Source organism: Nilaparvata lugens, chromosome 2 (genome assembly GCF_014356525.2).
Source record: "Nilaparvata lugens isolate BPH chromosome 2, ASM1435652v1, whole genome shotgun sequence".
NCBI classification, from domain to species: Eukaryota; Metazoa; Arthropoda; class Insecta; order Hemiptera; family Delphacidae; genus Nilaparvata; species Nilaparvata lugens.
The window spans coordinates 16,800,498-16,818,738 of NC_052505.1; the positions used below are offsets into that span (position 1 = coordinate 16,800,498).

The 18,241-nt window shown below is 34.8% G+C and overlaps 1 protein-coding gene across 1 annotated transcript in view; it reads left to right on the forward strand.

Moving 5' to 3' along the window:
* LOC111048413 (sodium channel protein 60E) overlaps positions 1-18,241 on the forward strand; it is a 245,360-nt gene that overhangs the window by 116,971 nt on the left and 110,148 nt on the right. Inside the window, exon 5 of the mRNA XM_039420001.1 lies at positions 16,376-16,556. Coding sequence (XP_039275935.1) covers positions 16,376-16,556 — 181 coding nt within the window. The remainder of the gene's footprint in view (positions 1-16,375; positions 16,557-18,241) is intronic.

The following is an 18,241-nucleotide window of genomic DNA, read 5'->3' on the forward strand; positions in this document are numbered from 1 at the left end:
TATTCTTCTACAAAAATGCCTCTATTCAGTTGAGGAATTCTTTGCATAGTCTTAATACAATATTTGTTAAGTAGCACGCCTTCAATACTTACCTATAATTAAAAGTGTTTTATGACTTTAGACATATTGATTGGTGTAAATGTTTGTTTGACGATTGTTTTAACATGTGAAAGTGTTTCTTACAATAAAAGTGATTTGATTTGATTTGATATTTAGAAAGGGAACCCTTCAATAAATTGGAGACTGTTGTAGATATAATACTGTAACTTTCAAGATAAGTTATTTGTCAAGTACTCTACCTTTTGACCTACAACTGAATTTCAACCCCTCATAAGGGAATGACTAAGAGGTTGTAACTCGAATATTCTAAATGTAAACACCCATTGCATGGTACATCATTTCAAAGGCCTTTCTGAAACAAAAAAGATGGCAACAATAAAAATGTTCTATGATACTTTTATCCAAAATGGCGGCTGATTTAAATTTATCAATTATTTCTTTAACAACTCAAACTTCAATCAGCCGCCTTTTTGAATTGAAGTATCATAGAACATTTTCATTGATGTCATCTCTCTAGTTTTGAGAAGGCCTTTTAAAATGATGTATCACACAATTGGTGTCTACGTTCAAAATATTTGAGTTACAACCCCTTATTTCTTTAAAAACTAAAACTTCAATCCCTATGAATGGTTGAAATTCAGTTGTACGCTGAAAGGTAGAGTATTTGACCAATAACTTATCCTGAAAGTTACAGTATTATATCTACAACAGTCTCCAATTCATTGAAGGGTTCCCATACATATGACTCACTCTGTAAAGCTAGAATCCTTATGGTGTTGAGAATTCATATGAGAAGATTAAGTGAATATCAATTGGTATACAATTATTGAGTTTAGTGCAGAATAAACATTACATTGGATGAAGAACATGTTCTACATTGAACTGGGTTATTTGGACTCATAAGCCTACAGAAGGCCTACATTATTTACAGTAGTACCGTATCGTAAACATGATAAGAGTTTCAATTATGGACAAAATATTTGACAAGTTATTTGTAGAAATTTTGACTGATATATTTCATAGAAGTGACAAGGAAATCCGAACTGGCTAAGACAGACTTAGTGAGACTTGCTAAGTTCATTTGTATTATTTATACTCGTGGTTGGGCAAATATCAATAACATTATGTGTCCGAATCAAGAAATATAAAGAACTAGCCGTCAGGCTCGCTTCGCTCGCCATATCCGTCCGCCCCCTGGACCCCCGACTGGATCGTCCAAAAATGAGATCAGCGGGCTCGCTTCGCTCGCCTGCATAATGTAAAAATTTTCTTTCTACTACTTGATGAAAGAACTGAGAAAACGCAAAAAACGCTAATTTTGGGCGTATCTTTGACGTTATTTCAAATTCCTTCTAACACAACATTATTATACCCCAGCTGAGCTTCTGTAGTAAATTTGAACAATATGTTTTGTTCATTTTGTTCTCGATAAAGCTGAGAAAACGCTAAAAAACGCTGGAAAAACGCTAATTTTGGGCGTATCTTTGACGTTATTTCGAATTCCTTCTAACACAACATTATTACACCCTAGCTGAGCTTCTGTACCAAATTTGAACATTTTCTGTTCATTTGTTCACGATAAAGCTGAGAAAACACTAAAAAACGCTAGAAAAACGCAGATTTTGGCCGTATCTTTAGAAATTTTTCCAAATCCGTTCTTTGTTTAACGTTTTAACGTTTTTGGTCCAGTAGATTTTTAGTTCTACGAGTGAGTCAGTCAGTCAGTCATTTCGAAATGGCACTCAGTGAAAATGACGTCAGTGAGTGAGTGCCATTTCGAAATGACTGACTGACTGACTCACTCGTAGAACTAAAAATCTACTGGACCAAAAACGTTAAAATTTAGTAGGTATGTTCAGTTGGCCCTTTAGAGGCGCACTAAGAACGGATTTGGAATCTATATATTATACTAGCCGTCAGGCTCGCTTCGCTCGCCATATCCGTCTAGCCAGGGGGCTCCGCCCCCTGGACCCCCGACTGGATCGTCCGATAATGAGATCAGCAGGCTCGCTTCGCTCGCCTGCATTTTTCATTTGAGCATTTTTATCATATGTTAGAACAATCCAGTCGGGGGACCAGACTAAACGTCTGGCTAAACGGATATGGCGAGCGAAGCGAGCCTGACGGCTAGTAATATAATATTCCCAGGATTGAAGTAGCAGTGCCCAATCAGTTTTTCCGCGATAAATGCATTTAAATCTTCAACTGGGTGCCAACCTAACAAAGTCAACTCAACTTAATGCCAACCTGACAAAATTATTAATTTATTTTACTACATCTTCACGCTTTCACACTATTTTTTTAAAAACAAAATTTAGCTCACCTCTGATAATAATTTGTTGATAGTTGCTAGTTGATAGTTGATAGTTGATAGTTTATAGTTTCCTTATGAGTCACAAAATTCCATGTCGCGTATTAACTATTATATATAGATAGTTTATAGTTTATAGTATAGATGATGATTGTTGATAGTGTAAAAGCCTACTTCTGATAGTAATTGTTTATTGTTATTGTGCACCCATCACAATTTTGAAAGACCGTGTTCGGGGTTGATAGAACAGAACTGGATTGAAACTGGTGCGTTGCAGCCACTGGCATAGGCCTAGTTGAAGTGTGATCAACATCGCTGGAACTGGATTGAAGCTGGTGTGTTGTGGCCACTGGCATAGGCCTAGTTGAAGTTTCATCAACATCGCTGGAACTGGATTGAAACTGGTGTGTTGTGGCCACTGGCATAGGCCTAGTTGAAGTTTCATCAACATCGCTGGAACTGGATTGAAACTGGTGCGTAGCAGCCACTGGCATAGGCCTAGTTGAAGTTTCATCAACATCGCTGGAACTGGATTGAAGCTGGTGTGTTGTGGCCACTGGCATAGGCCCAGATGAAGTGTGATTTAAATCAATGTTGCTTGTTGTTTGGTTCAAAATCCTGTTTGCTGTTTGTATTTTATTTCCAATTGATTCTTCAATATAGCCTTCGGCGACAGTAGTACTCTTCCATCCGCCATGTCTTTTAAGCTGGGTCATTGTTCCTCCAGCATTAACCAGCAAAGTAGCTGAAGTGCGCCTTAGAGCGTGTCCAGTATACAAGTTAGGATTGGGAAGTTGTAAGTATTGTGCAATACTCATGGGTATTTTTCCCAGGGAATTTTTCCCCATGGCTTGATTGTAGCATCTCCCATTTTTAAAACTTAAAAATAGCCGGGGTGATTTTGTTGTCTTTGGTCTTAAATTTAAATACTTTCTGAAATAATATAAGTAGTCTATGTCTCGTTGTGTGCCATTGATCACAGTGAAAACACGTCCCTTGTTGGTTTTAGAATCAGGTACATTAACTATGAGAATTGAATCTTTGTCCTCAATGTCACTAACAGTCATATTGCACAATTCACCCATTCGGCAAGCTCCACAAATACCAAAAATCAAGGCTACTTTTTTCAATAAGTATTGTTCATCTGGAGCATTTAACAGGAATTTATTTACCTCCTCTTTGGTGAATGTTTTAGACTTCTTAGGTTGATAGCCTACATTTTTCTTTTTCAGAAAAGCACCCACTTTCGTAAAATTACTGATGTCTATGTTGTGTTTCACAATAATTGTTGCTTTCAACATTGAATAAATGGTCCATAAATAACTTGGGCTACATACCTGTGCTTGTTGTGAGAGGTAAACAAGGATTACGTTTTCTGAAATTCTTACTGTTCCACCACAATTCTTCTTGCACCATTCAACGAATAAATCATATCGCTTGATGTATAGTTCCTTTGATTTTTCCGGAAGCAAATTTTCAGTTACATTTTCAGCTTCGTGTCGAATGTTCGGCGGAGTTAGAACAAACTCCTCATCACTCTCACTTTCCATTTTATAAAAACGAAAATAACTTCTACAATACCGGTAGCGGATTTCGAAGATCTTAGTAGGTAACCAAGAAAAAACATAACCTGCAATCTTGTTTTCTGTGCAGACACGCTCAGTCGTCTCTGTTAAAGTGGGTTTTCGTTTATGCGTAAATGCCGTCGTCGACCATGACAGGGAGAGAATCTCAGATTGGGTAGATTTCAATCTGTCTACATAACTTAAAAGATTATGTTAAATTATGTTTTAATGGAGCAGGTTGAGCTTATACTTTTTTATACTTTTAAATGGCAATATTTTGATATTATTGAAAATGTTTATTTCTTTATTAATAAAGACAAATAATGAAAAAGTTATTTAATCAGCTGTTTTAGCACACTTGAAATTTGGACAATATGAATGTCAACAATGCTTGCCGTCGTCGACTGCGGAAAAGTTCGCATAAACGAAAACGTACCTTTAGATGAACGCTCTCGTAGAGATGCCGATGACGTTAGAGGTGTGTACTTTTTCATATCCACCAACGGTTGAACATAACCTAACAATCGAAATAGAGCTACTTATTTCCTAGAGCTAAAATATTCCAAAGATCGAAATAGAGCTCTTTTACTTTTCCTCTACCGACCACGACAGTGTTGCCACATTCCTCATTCTTCAATCGCGGCGTTGTCGGACTTCTTCCCATGTTAATCTTATGGGTTTATTTTTACTCCCTTGGGAGTAAAAGTGATCACTTTTCCCGCTGGGAATTATTTTTAGTCCCATGGGAGGAAAAGTAGTACTTTAGTATTCGATTCCAGGGTGTAAAATGAGACTTTTGATAGTAGGTGGAGGAAAAATATAATTTATGCTAGAAATTAAAAACCACTTCCACGATTCAATCCAGTCCAAAGAATAGTTCAGTAACTCAAGTATTCAAACTTTTTTGAATTTGTTGATCACTGTCTAATAATTATTAAAACTTGATTTATAATAATGACTCTTGAGTATCATAATAATAATAATAATAATAATAGTTTATGCTTAAAATTTAAAAGGACGTTGAGCTAATGTTTGAAGTTTCAATCCAATAGTTCAGTAGCTTGAGTATTCAAACTTTTCTGAATTCGTTGATCACAGTCTCATAATTATTAAAACTAGATTCAAAATGAATCAACTGAACCCATGAATATGTTTACTATGTAGCTGACTACACAGAACAGAAGCAGAACGTATATGGGACTTATGTGATGCGGCCGTGATAAAGCCTAGAGAGTCATTCATTAATTATACGCCTCTTGGATGCTAGGAAACAAACAGCCCCTTCGCAGTTGTAGTGGCACGACTGTTCAAATTACTGGGTGGCTACGGCTGGGGACTAGAGAAGAATGAATGGAAGAATGATTATTGGACCAATGAAGTCCCAGCTCAAAGGCAAATTCCGGTCTCTATCATCATCTTCTCCGTCCTCCTTCATCACTAATATCATGCCTCTTCTGCTCCGTGGCGGATGAGTCTAGAGTGTGGAGAGTAGACTGGCTCCAGTCCTGTGTACTTTGAATTGCTAGATGTCGGTTCGTTCACTCCTCATCCTCAGAGACACCTCCTCCTCTTCCTCCTTCTCTTCCTACTTCTCTTCCTACTCCTTCTACTCCTCCTTCTCCTTCTCCTCCTTCTCTCCTTAACCATCTCCTCATCACCCCCAGCTCTTCTCAACTACCTCCTCCTCATCTTCCTCCTCCTTCTCCTCCTCTAGCAATCTTCTCCTGAGCTGATGCAGACCGCCACCACACGGCCATATGCAGACCACATGCAATCCTGTCTCCAATTGATAAGAGCAGACTGAACAAATGCTCTCTCACTGAATCTCTGCAACTGTCTCCACTCCCTTTGTTAATTTTGTCTGGGATTGTTGTTCGAATTATGTCTCTCTGAAATTATATTTCCTGCGTTTTCAAATCAGTGGAAGAAAGGAAGAGATTCATTCTTCTAGTTTATGTAATAGAAAAGTACAACGTACTAACCTATATCTCTTTTGATATCATACTGTTATTCTCATCTATTTATCGATTAACAAAGTCAGTAATCATAATAATATACAGCATAATCAGAAGACAACAACTACTTGGAATCAAGTCGAATTTGCGTATCCTATTTCACTCAAGTCAATTATATTTCTTCTCAGCTTCAAGATTTATAAAAGCATACCCTATAATTGGACTACGTTCAATATAATCGCTGATGTGAACAACAATGATTCTGAAATAACATAGGAAATAATGGGGAAATTAATACTATCTTCATTGTTAATTAAGTTATTAAACTTTTGTCATACAAGATCATCAGGAATCAAGTTTCTACATTGAAAATTCTATAAGAAAATAGGATATATTCATGATAAGGATGATGTTTGTTTTTATTATTTATACTTTCCTAAAGCGACGCTCTACTGGACGACAAGGCGTCTAATGGCTGAACAGCCAAGGACGGGCGTTGGATAGAAGAAGATTATTTCTACCTTCATGAGATACAAGTGAAACATCTCTATGGAATGAGAATTCAAAATCTATGATATACATAAATCATTTCTATTTCCTCAAACTGAAAAGGTATTCTGTAGACTATTAGTTTGAGATAATATAAAGTAGAGATGAAATATTCCTGATTTGCAATAGTAAATCATCATAATTTCAAAATCATCAAGCGACAATATTTTTAGGTAGATGCACGTCAAAACATAATGATACAGTGGATTTATTCCGTGAATATTGGAAAATATTCTTTTCAAATCCATCAGGCAAAATAAAATTCTGCACAATTCGCAATTCGCCTCGATTACTGTGCTCTGTTCAAATGTGAAATTCACTATTCGCGATTTGGAGGCTTGAAAAAGTCCACCATCATATTTTAGGCTTTGTAATTTCAGTGAGGAAATAGAAAAACTCATAGCTAACACCACAGACAAGAATCAGTGTTACCTCGATTCAGAGCCTGGTGACGCATTTTTGTAGACCATAAATCCCAGCTGATATCGATTTTTTAGTGTGGCGGTGATTAGACTGCGAATAGAACGCACGTCCGCTGTCCTGATAACGATATCTGGTAATTGCTTTGCTTGGGCTTGGGGCTCTCGCCAGCCAGAAATATGAGCCAATTACAAGCGCCCTTTCCTTGCCTAATCGCTGCTAGATAAGCCTCTGCTCCAGCAGCCTCTAACGCTCATTATCCAATCAGAAAAAACTATAATCTCAGAAATCACATTGGATTACGAGGAGAGAACATCCGTGAATATCATTTCAACTTTATATCTCTGTTATTCATGCATTATTGAATTTTAACTCAGTTGTGGTATTGAATTAGTTGTCTTCCTCTTTCAAACAAGAAGTTAGAAGACTTTGGCCTGGTCCGACTCACAATATCAGCTTAATACCTTCGTAATGGTTTGATAAAACTAATATGGAATCATTGCCACCTCCTATGTGATTGGCCTATGTCTCTTTTTCCGACTGGTTGATGATTTGGAATTCGTATTCATAGAATGTGTATTAATAAATGATTTATAATGAAAATCACTCAGGATTACGAATGTACCCCCATGCCTTCAAATAGTGAGTTGAAAATGATTGATCTATTAACAGCATCCCCCTATTTTATCAATTTCTATACATCATCAATATAAAATTGGCAGAAATGTAAAATTTTAAAATCTTAGAAAATTACAACATCTCTTTTATACATGATAAAAGCAATACAGATTTTACAACATGAGAAAATACTATTACAAAATAAAACGCAATGCCAATTGAGTATTTGCATCTCGAGGTACTAAACCTGTTTGAGATGGTGATATAAAATTTATTACAAAACTATAGCTCTAAAATGTAGTTACTGAGGCCGACAGTCGCATATGAAGTGACACATATTACATAACAGTATCGATGATTTATCATTTTTAAAATAGAAAAACAATATTTCTATTCCATGCAATTTCTGATAACACTGTTCAACTCATCATCAATACTATTAATCTTTTGAATATTTTGACCATCAATATTGGAAAGAGTTGTGGAGCACTAAATATATTTTGAATACTTCATTAATTCTTTAAAATTTCAAATTGATGGTTGAGAATCTAAATCATCATGAAAACAATTTTTTTTTCAAAGTGCAGCTTCTTGGGTACAATATTTAATCCTTTTGAGATGATTATTCCTCAACTTTTTTTATCTTCTTCAACTCAAGTTATAAAGCTCAATCGCACAAGCTTTCTGCTGATTCTTGTATCAATCACTGTATTGACCATATAGCATTTATCAAATTCTAGGAGAACTTTTGTCTTCAATGACTCTTGGTTCTTCTTAATACTCATTGGAATTCATCAACAGTTTCTGATAATTCGAAAGACGAACTATAATTTCAAAAGTTTTGTTCATGGAAAAGGCAATCATATGAGCATTTTATTGCATGTTTGTGGTCTGTTCTATCCAATTTGTGATTGGTTTGAAACACCGAAATCAGTTGATCAAAGTTTTATGGAAAACCTTCCATTCTTTCATAAAACTCAGAAAGTTATATGGAAAAGTTTGTGGGTAAACGTAGCAGTTAATAGGTGTTATGAAGGGCGTTGATCCCTATCGTAACTTTCCCTCTTTTTACGAGTGAACTGGAACTTGCAACTATCTGGTCAACAACTGTGTTTTTCTGAGCGTGGTTGCCAAACAGTACTTTCAATTTTTTCAAGTGAATATACAACATGTAATATATGCATCCAGATCCTGTTAAAATAATTAGTCTAGTATCCTTCCTTCCTTATTTATTCAATAATATATTATTGAATTTGGAAACAGACTAAGCTCAACTGTCTATGAATTCCTTGCTTGAAATTTCATTATTCCAAATGGGTATCTCGATAACAATCAGAGGACATGAATTTGATCAGTGGAATCAAAAAAATATTCTCTTCTCGATATTTACATTGAGCAGTTCTAAAGCACGAAATATACCTGCAATATCATAGTACAATATAGTACCTACTAGCTTATGAAAATAGGCCAGCTAACTGACCAATCAGAAATCTAGTTTAGAACCAATTCAATGTCCTTGAAGTCTCAAGAGTCAAGAGTCAATAGAACTTGATAAACTTCGTCCCTAGAATTAAGGATAGCACTATTATTTTTCAAAGAAATATGTATATAATTTATAAATAAATGAATACATCATTTGGAAACGTCTTTCGTAGTGATATGATTTATACTAGAATCATTATCTCAGGTCATACATTTTAAGGGACAATGTTTTCTTGTAATTAGATGATAGACAGTGGCATCCCATCTTGTAGCGTTTTATGGTACCCTGTTAAACTGTGTGAAATGGAGTTTGTAGTTCAACATTCTTGACCGAATATAATCCTTCAAGAACATTAGACAAGTATGATATATGCCAATTAATGTAAGAACGATTCAATTATAATCAAATTCTGAATAGAATTGATGTAAGAATGAACGAATATCAATTCCACATAATGAATATTTAAACTTATATTCGTTGAAATATTGAAATAAATCAGCAAAATGATTCACTAATGATAAATACTCGACCTAGTAGCTGTTGCTATCTACCGGCAGAGATCAGAGTTATGGATTCGAACTGTCGACCAATCAGGTGATACGAGGTGTGTTCGTGGAGGGAGCCTGAACTCAACCTTGCTTGTGATTGGTGCGCTTCCCCAAAAAACGGTTTCTCGACTTGTAAAAATTTACACCTCCAACTTAAATATTCCTTTAGTTGGTCAACTGAAGGCTAATTATAAGACTCCATCCATATCATTCTGCTCGATTTTTAAGGTTTCAGTTTATTCGATATGATAATAGTATATGACGATCGGAACTGAATTGATTCAATAAATCAGTTAGTTTTACATTTTCGAGTTTATTCCATTCAATATCATAATCATTTATCGCTGGTTTGAATTTTCTAACAAATTTCTCGTGTTTATACTGTGATTGAACCATTTCCATACTGGAACAGTAAAAAGTAGAATTAAAGAAAAAAAGAACTCAATAAATAAAAAGTTGTGAACAATTTGTAAATGTATAATATAATTATGGATTATATGGATCAATGTTTAAAAAATAAAAAGTTGTGAACAATTTGTAAATGTATAATATATTATGGATTATATGGATCAATGTTTAAATAATCGTCACAATTGAGTTATGATGATCAAAGAGGTGTGCCGTTACAATCGATGGTTGTCAAAAAACATTCTATATAATTTTTCATAGAATCTCTTTATCTTAGGGACCGATGGTGTTCAAAGTCAATGAATCACGTTTTTCATTAATAATCAAGCGATACAAAATTATCACAAATGAAAACTTTCATCATCTCTATCGTTATCTTCATAGGGAATTCGTAAATCTTTATCATAAGATAGAACCATTCCCATAAGTTTAGTGTCATCACACTCTCGAATGAATCTCCATTGATTCAATGAACGCTATCATGAAATTATCTATTTATGGTGGGGGCTAAAAGCAAAAGCTGCAAAGTCCACTTGAGTGAATTTCACAGGACAGCCAAAAGAAAATTCAAGGTAGTTTCAGCAAAGGTAGGAGGCTGAATTTTTTTCTATTAATTCTTATATATTGATAATGAACTTCCACAAAGTATTATGACTGGAAGCTTTTTTTTGAGTGGTTACAGCAGTTTTTAGTTGTTTAGATGTGTTTTAAGTTTTGGATTTTGCTAACAACCTTTTATTTACTGCTTTAGACAAATTTACACAAGGATAAAAATGTAACTTTTTTATTACAAATGGAAAAAAATGTATTTAAGAGTTAACAAAGACAAATGAAGTAATGATCATTGACTGCAATCTTCCAAAAACAGTAAACAACGATAGAACGATGCGGTCATGCGGACGCATAAAAAGTGATCACATGGCTGAATTACTGACTGTGATGGGTGGTATTGGATTTTGTCGATTTTGCTTCACAGATGACGACATTTGAACTTGAATTTTGGAGACTTGGCTTCTAAAGGTAGGCGCACACAGATCGTCATCGGACGGACGGCACGCATCGGACGGATCGGATGATTAGATTTGATGCATTGTTTTCAATTGGAGTGTGCATACCTATACGGATGCGGATAGTTATGCGCACTCCAATTGAAAACAATGCATCAAATCTAATCATCCGATGCGTGCCGTCCGTCCGATGACGATCTGTGTACGTCTACCTTGAGGCCACTTTTCAGTTATCAAAATAAATAATTTCCAAGATGTTTTTTGCTCCCAAGAGTTCGGTATCTCCAAACTAGACACAATACAGCATACAGTGGTACCAAAACTCAATTTCGAAAAAAATGGACTTTGCAGCTTCTGCTTTTAGTAGATATATTCATGAAAATGGAAAGTAAATGCATGCTATCGCCCAAAACCAAGGAAAGCGATTGATTTAGTTACATGATCCTCAATCACATCAATTCTAAATAACGTCTGCAGTGTAATTGCCCGTCAGGCAAAACTTTCCCACAGTACTTCAGCTCCAGGTAGACTCAGCGCACCAAAACAAGAGAAATTGAGAGTTCAGATCACAAAACGTGGCGTGTAGATTGTGGATATTCAAGTATTGATAATAGAGACAAGCTTGCAGATATGCCAAGCTACACTGGTTCAGTCTTGCATTGTTTTATTACGCCCGAAGAAAATAGAAGTGCAATACAGCAGAGAGTATAACCCGAATTTCATGTTTATGGTCATCTTTTATTGACGTGCCCCAACAGGCTTGAAGCTGCAGCTATAGTGCCAGAACAGTAGTATATAGTATGGTGCAGTTATATATACTGAGCTGTGCAAAAGTTGGGCTACGCATGCTTCGAATCTCAACCCGGTCCTGGGCTGGCTGACTTCACTTCTTTTGTATTTCATGAATAATTTACGGCAGCCGAAGAGTGGTCTGCCGTTATTTTCTTTCCATCCGATTGAATTGTACAAACAACGTCTACAGATGCTGGCTGGTGTCTTGAGAAAGTTTTTCAATAGAGAGAGAAAATTGAAAAATATTTATTAATTTTTTTCATAGCAAACTGTTGCTTACTCTAAAGAGGGGTAATACAATATCAATTCCGAGTTTAATCATTACTATTCAAATTAATCATGAAGAATTACTCATCATCGTCCATCGATTATAAACACGAATTGATCACGTACGAGAATCATTCCTTCAGTGAAGGAGAGAGCGGGATAAATAGAGCAATATTTCTAAGAGATTTTTCTTTTTTCACTTTTTGTGTAGTAGAAAAGTTTATCAGAGATTGACAATGGTGTAATAACCGAAACCGGTCTTTCTAATTATCAATAAATCAGTGGTTTTTTGACAATTTCTCAGTCTTTTTCATTCAATCTAAGAGATTTACTTTAAAGTTTGAGCTTTACAAACCGACGCTTCATCTTAGGATATAAGAATGAAATAAATCCATCAATATTATTCTCGTCATGGGAAATTAGCATGATTGTGGAGACTTAGGTTCTAATTTCTAAACTTCTAAGTAGAAGTAGACTTCTAAATTTCTATTATAGTGCAGACTGTGGTGGAACTCTCACATGAAAAGAAATGAAAACTACCACTTATTCTTCCTCTATCAAATAATTTCTCAATGGGAAATTGAAATTTTGAGACTTCCAAAGGTTCTACTGTCAAGAATTTTGAGAAGACGTCGTCTTCTAATATTACTAGTATAATAGAACTATCATATCAAAATAAATGAAAACTTCTACTCATTTTTCTCTATTAATCATCTCCCTCATGGAGATGACCAATTTTCACTAGGAGAATGCGCTGACAATAATTTTACCTCTTCCATCATTCTGAAAACGATTTTTTTGCAATATTAATTGTAGAGCACGGCTTCCCAAACATAGAATTGAAATTTTGAGACTGATATGTTCTGCTGGTTAAACTACTAAGTCTAGTACTAGTATAATAGATCTCTCAAGTACTATATTCACAAACAGGGATCTTATTCAATCTAAGGTTGAATGAATTCTACTATCGCAATAATATTCACACGTAGCACTGTTCTAGGAATAAGAGCCGGTAGAGAAGTGGACTACCATAGCTAGAAAATAAAAAACCTTGTCAAGTAAAGGCTTTGACCAGGTCTCAAAGTTTAACTCAGAATGAAAACATAAAAATAGAAGGAATTATTCAGAATTGAAAACATGAGAACTTTTCATGTGATTCCGAGGGACCAATAATGAAAGTGAACGTAGTACAGAAGCATAAATCATGAATCATCATCTCATCGCACGAGAAAATCATTGTAGCATGGAATTGATTTGATAGAGCCCTGGTTAGACGCAAAGCCTTTTAACTGGGTCACTGAGTGTCTAGAATCGCAACTTGCCTTTGATAATCTGCCCACCTGTTGTCTGAGAGTACTCCTCAGTCTAGCTCAAATGGCTGTTCACTTAACTGTACACAAACTTCCATCAGAGAACTCCAGCACTTTCCATCTCAATTCAAGTGTATCCTTGTTAAATGATCCCCATTTAGTGATGAACTGAATGATCTCATCTAGTGGTGAACTACTATTCTCTCTACGAAGGTAGATTCAACTGAATTAAGATAATTAATTTAAAAGTAATTAGTCCACCAAGAGAAAATAGGTCACTCCACACATGATAGTTTTGAAAGTACTTCTCATCTTTGAAAAAAAGTATTCGCGAGACCATTTCAAAACAGCGTGATGACTTTGAAAAAAATTATGAAGAAGTTTTGGGTGACGTTGGACCCCCAAATAAGAGAACTAAAATAAAAAAAATAAGATAAATAAATAAATCTTCATTCTTTACTGATTCATACAGTAAGACCATCATCAAAATGATAGGGAGAGAGAAAATAAGGACACCTTGTGCTATTCCTCTCCCAAATTTAGATGAAGTTACACATAGTCCTATGTTTGAACAGGGTTTTCCGTGAAAGTGGAGGAATCTGCAGATTCGACACACAGAATCCGCGCTATGTATATGTGGAGATGGTTGTTCCAGTGAAGCTGTAATCCCGACACACTAAACCCAAAGCCCTGATGAGTAAACAGTTTAGAGTTACTCTTCTACAGTGAAATTGAATCTCATTCATAACAATCAAGAAATTAGAAATCGCCTGAACTTCAGAAATTAAACTTATCTGGCGTGAGCTGTTTTATTCAGAAGATCAGAGAGAATGGAAAATTTTCCAATAACTCTAGGATTTTGTTGACAACGTTCCCAGAATAAGCAATGAGCACCTCTCCTTTTTGAATCTCAAATGAGGAAGAGAACTTAAGCCCTTCAATACTTCATGATTGAAATTGAAACACTTCATAGTGAGAAAATATAAGTAATCAAGCTTTGAATGTGGCAGAAATATGGGTAAAAAAATTAACTGCTTTAAATCGTATAAGTATATCTGCATTGTATTGTTAACGACTGTTTCTTAGTTGCATTCGTAGAGTTATACGGGTTTGGTTTTATGTTTGCATCAATCAAATTGAGTATTAATTAGCTGATCATTTTTACTTTGAATTGCGTTGATCGGGGATTAAATAAAATTGATCTTAACTCATGAAACTCAACTCAAACATGTGAAATACTGTATCCAGTTTCAGCCGTAATGAGATTATGGTATCCTTAAAAACGTCTTTTACAGCTCTAGGTATACTGAAAGCATTATTTCAGGTCATAGTTTCTAAGATATAATGATTTTTGTAATTGAGTGATAAAAAGTTTCATTTTCAGTTTTTCATGGTATCCTGTGGAATAGAGTTAGCAGTTCAATATTTTAAGGGATAATGTTCTCTTGTAAAAATAGATAGAAAGATTGAATGAAAAAGACTAAGAAATTGTCATAAACCATAGATTTATTGATACTTAGAAAGACCGGTTTCGGTTATTATACCATTGTTAATCTCTGATAGACTATAAAACTAAACTTAGTTTATCAGAGATTGACAATGGTGTGATAACCAAAACCGGTCTTTCTAAGTATCAATAAATCTATGGTTTTTGATAATTTCTTAGTCTTTTTCATTCAATATGAATAATTACCACAATATCAACTTGTCAACTACAGAAAAAGTGAAAAAAAAAACTAGATAGAATGTTTCATATTTCAGTTTTTCGTGGTATCGTGTGAAGTAGAGTTAGCAGTTCAACATTTTTGTCCGAATATAATCCTTTTCGAACATTGGATGATAAAAATACAATTAAATACCAATTTCTAAATAGAATTGATATAAAGATTGACGGACATCAATTTCATCTCATAGATAAACTGATCAACGTTGCAAAATTTGAATAATCAAATCCTTCACCAATAATAAAAACTCGACCCAGTAGCTGATGCTACCTACCGGCAGAGATCAGAGTTATGGATTCGAACTGTCGACCAATCAGGTGATAGGAGACGTATTCGTGGAGAGAGCCTGAACTCAACCTTGCTTGTGATTGGTTCGCTACCCCTTCCCACAAAAATCGTTTTCTCACTTTGTACATTCACTTGTATTTGTATACTTCCAACTCAGTTCTAATAATTATTGTCTCTACAATGTCTCTTTCTCTCCTTTTTCTTATATATTGTGGAGTTGTTATTCCCTGGCCTTTGACCTCAAGGAAAATCTGTGATGAGATTCACGTTATAAAGTCAGCAGCTGATCAGCATTGATTTGCTCTCCCTGACTGTCATCAGCCAAAGTGGGTAACACCATCCTCTTCTAGCTTCGCACTGTTGCCAAATCGTTTGTAGAGTATTTAGAAATATAACGAGCTACCAAAATAATATCAACCATGACATCAATCATCGTTATCGTCATTATCATTATCATCGTCATACCCCTCGTTCTCATCTTCAATTATTATTATATATTGTTGGTTCAAAATATTGACATAATGATCTTGTTCTTTTTTCTCTTATTGATTTATACTTATTCTCATCATCATCATATTCCTCTTTTTCATCTTAAATTTCAGTTTAAAAAAATATTGTAGTTTCTATATCTCTTCAATTTAGTGAATTTCTATATTAGATTAGACTTATAGTATATTATACTATTAATATATTAGAATTGTAACAAGAGGGCTATTATGGACCTCTTTTACTTATTCCTATTCTTATGGGAAGTATCTCTTCTTGGTGCTTTCATATTGTAATGTAAATAAATAAATAATGTAATGACAAATTATTCTTAAATCAAGGAATGCTTCTGATCATTTTCAACAAGAATCAATAATAGATCAGATGTACCGGGATAACATGAATCATATCCCTATTCTATAGAAGGCGGAGGGAATATGAAACTTGGCAACTCTCTCATCCTATCATTTCTACCGACTTAATAACATGAATCACATAATAGTATAAGTTTATGTGTTTGCAACAATAATCCCTATAATCAAACCTATTCCACTCAAAGAGCGATGCTTTATTGTATGTTTCAGGGTTGAAAACCATCATCAACGCGCTTCTCCATTCGTTCAAACAACTCGCCGAAGTAATGACATTAACGATATTCTGCCTGATGGTGTTCGCACTCTTTGCTCTGCAAGTGTACATGGGTGAACTGCGCAACAAATGTGTCATGATTGCCAACCACACTGAAACACACGCAGAATGGAGAGAGTGAGTAGACCTTCATTTCAACCAATAACTAAAATTTTTCTTAGGCATACTTGCATGAAACACATATGAGCATAATAGCGGGATGAAGAGAGTGAGTAGACATTTATTTCAACCAATAACCTACATTTAATAATAAAAATGTCTCTGGTCGAGGGTACAACATGACCAGAGGAGTTTATTAAAATTATAAACATGATAAGAAAAAGCATATAAGCTACAATTATTCACAAAGTATTATTACAATTGGTAGATTATTTGCTGATCTAAGAAAATGTGGCCCCCGCTATATATGAATATGTGTCGGAATGCCACTAATTTTGCTATTGTTTAAAATTTTATTTTCTAGGTATCCTTGCATAAAATACACATGACCATTATGTACCTAACTCTTATGCGAATTATTGCTTATTGAAGCATCAAGGGGTTTCATGAGTGGTTGAACTTCATTTCAACTAATAACTCTTATGTCTTTTGTAGGCAATTGCATATAATAAACATTTGGATATGTACCAAACTACATTATGCAGTTTATATATTCCTATTTGGGGTCTTCATCAATCGCTGTAACCCAAAATTTCTGACTGTTTTTTGTGGATAAGCATCAAGGACCAAGCATAAATTTGAAAGAGAGTACAGTACTAACTAAACAGAATTCAATCATATAATTCTAACAGAGCTGTCTGTCACTACGAAAACTTCCCTGTTATTTGTTGTTTACTCTTCAAACGCTTTTCTCAAACCTATAGATTGCGTTCCAGCTGGTTATTTTAGTTTATCTTGTAACTCTGTGAAAGTACTTTCTACCAGGGTATTTAGATGAAAATAGATCTTTTTCTATATACCGTGCTTTCTACAACTGATGAATTTCAAGTTATATTTAATAGGTTGTGGAGACAAGGATAGATGGAAACTTGCATATATTCTAGCAATAGTATCAATTCTAAAAAAAATGTAAAAGTAAGGTGAAGTATACTAACTTCTAGAAAGAATTAGTAAATTACTTTACTAAGACTTATCCTGTTCATCAATCAATAAGAACTAAACATGATTTTTTTTTCTCTTCAACTTTCGAGTAATCAATATCGAGTAATCGAAGTTTTTGAGTACTCAAAGGTGACATCAGATACTTTGAAATTTACAATAATCTTTAAATACATCAGCTATTATGATTCTCTCCAACAAACATCATTATTGTGAGTGATACATTCCATTGAACAATAAATCGTTTATAAAAGAAGGCTGAAAAAGATTATCAAGCCTCTTTTGAGGTCACTGGGTGAGAAATTCCGATTTTTCTGCATTAACAAGTCATTTGTTATGTGATGAGGCTAGCCTCATTCAAATTCCTAACATGTATTCAACTGATAAAGTCACGTTCTTCCTTGAACATCCAAAGGATTCCAAGGCAGTGAAATATTATGGGATCAGCCTCACCTCATTCGGCCATTGAGTCTAATATTACGCATTATCTCATTATCAGAGACGGTTTTCACTAAATTAGTTGAATCATATTAGGGGAAATTTCGTTCAACAGCTTGCCATCCAGAGCCATGTAATCCTATATCCTATATCATGTAATCCTATGTAATGCAATATCAGTTGACAAATTGATCATCATTCTGATAAATTATTCAACAAGGCAGACCTTGAACTACTTCAATATGTATAGAATCGGCGATGTATGT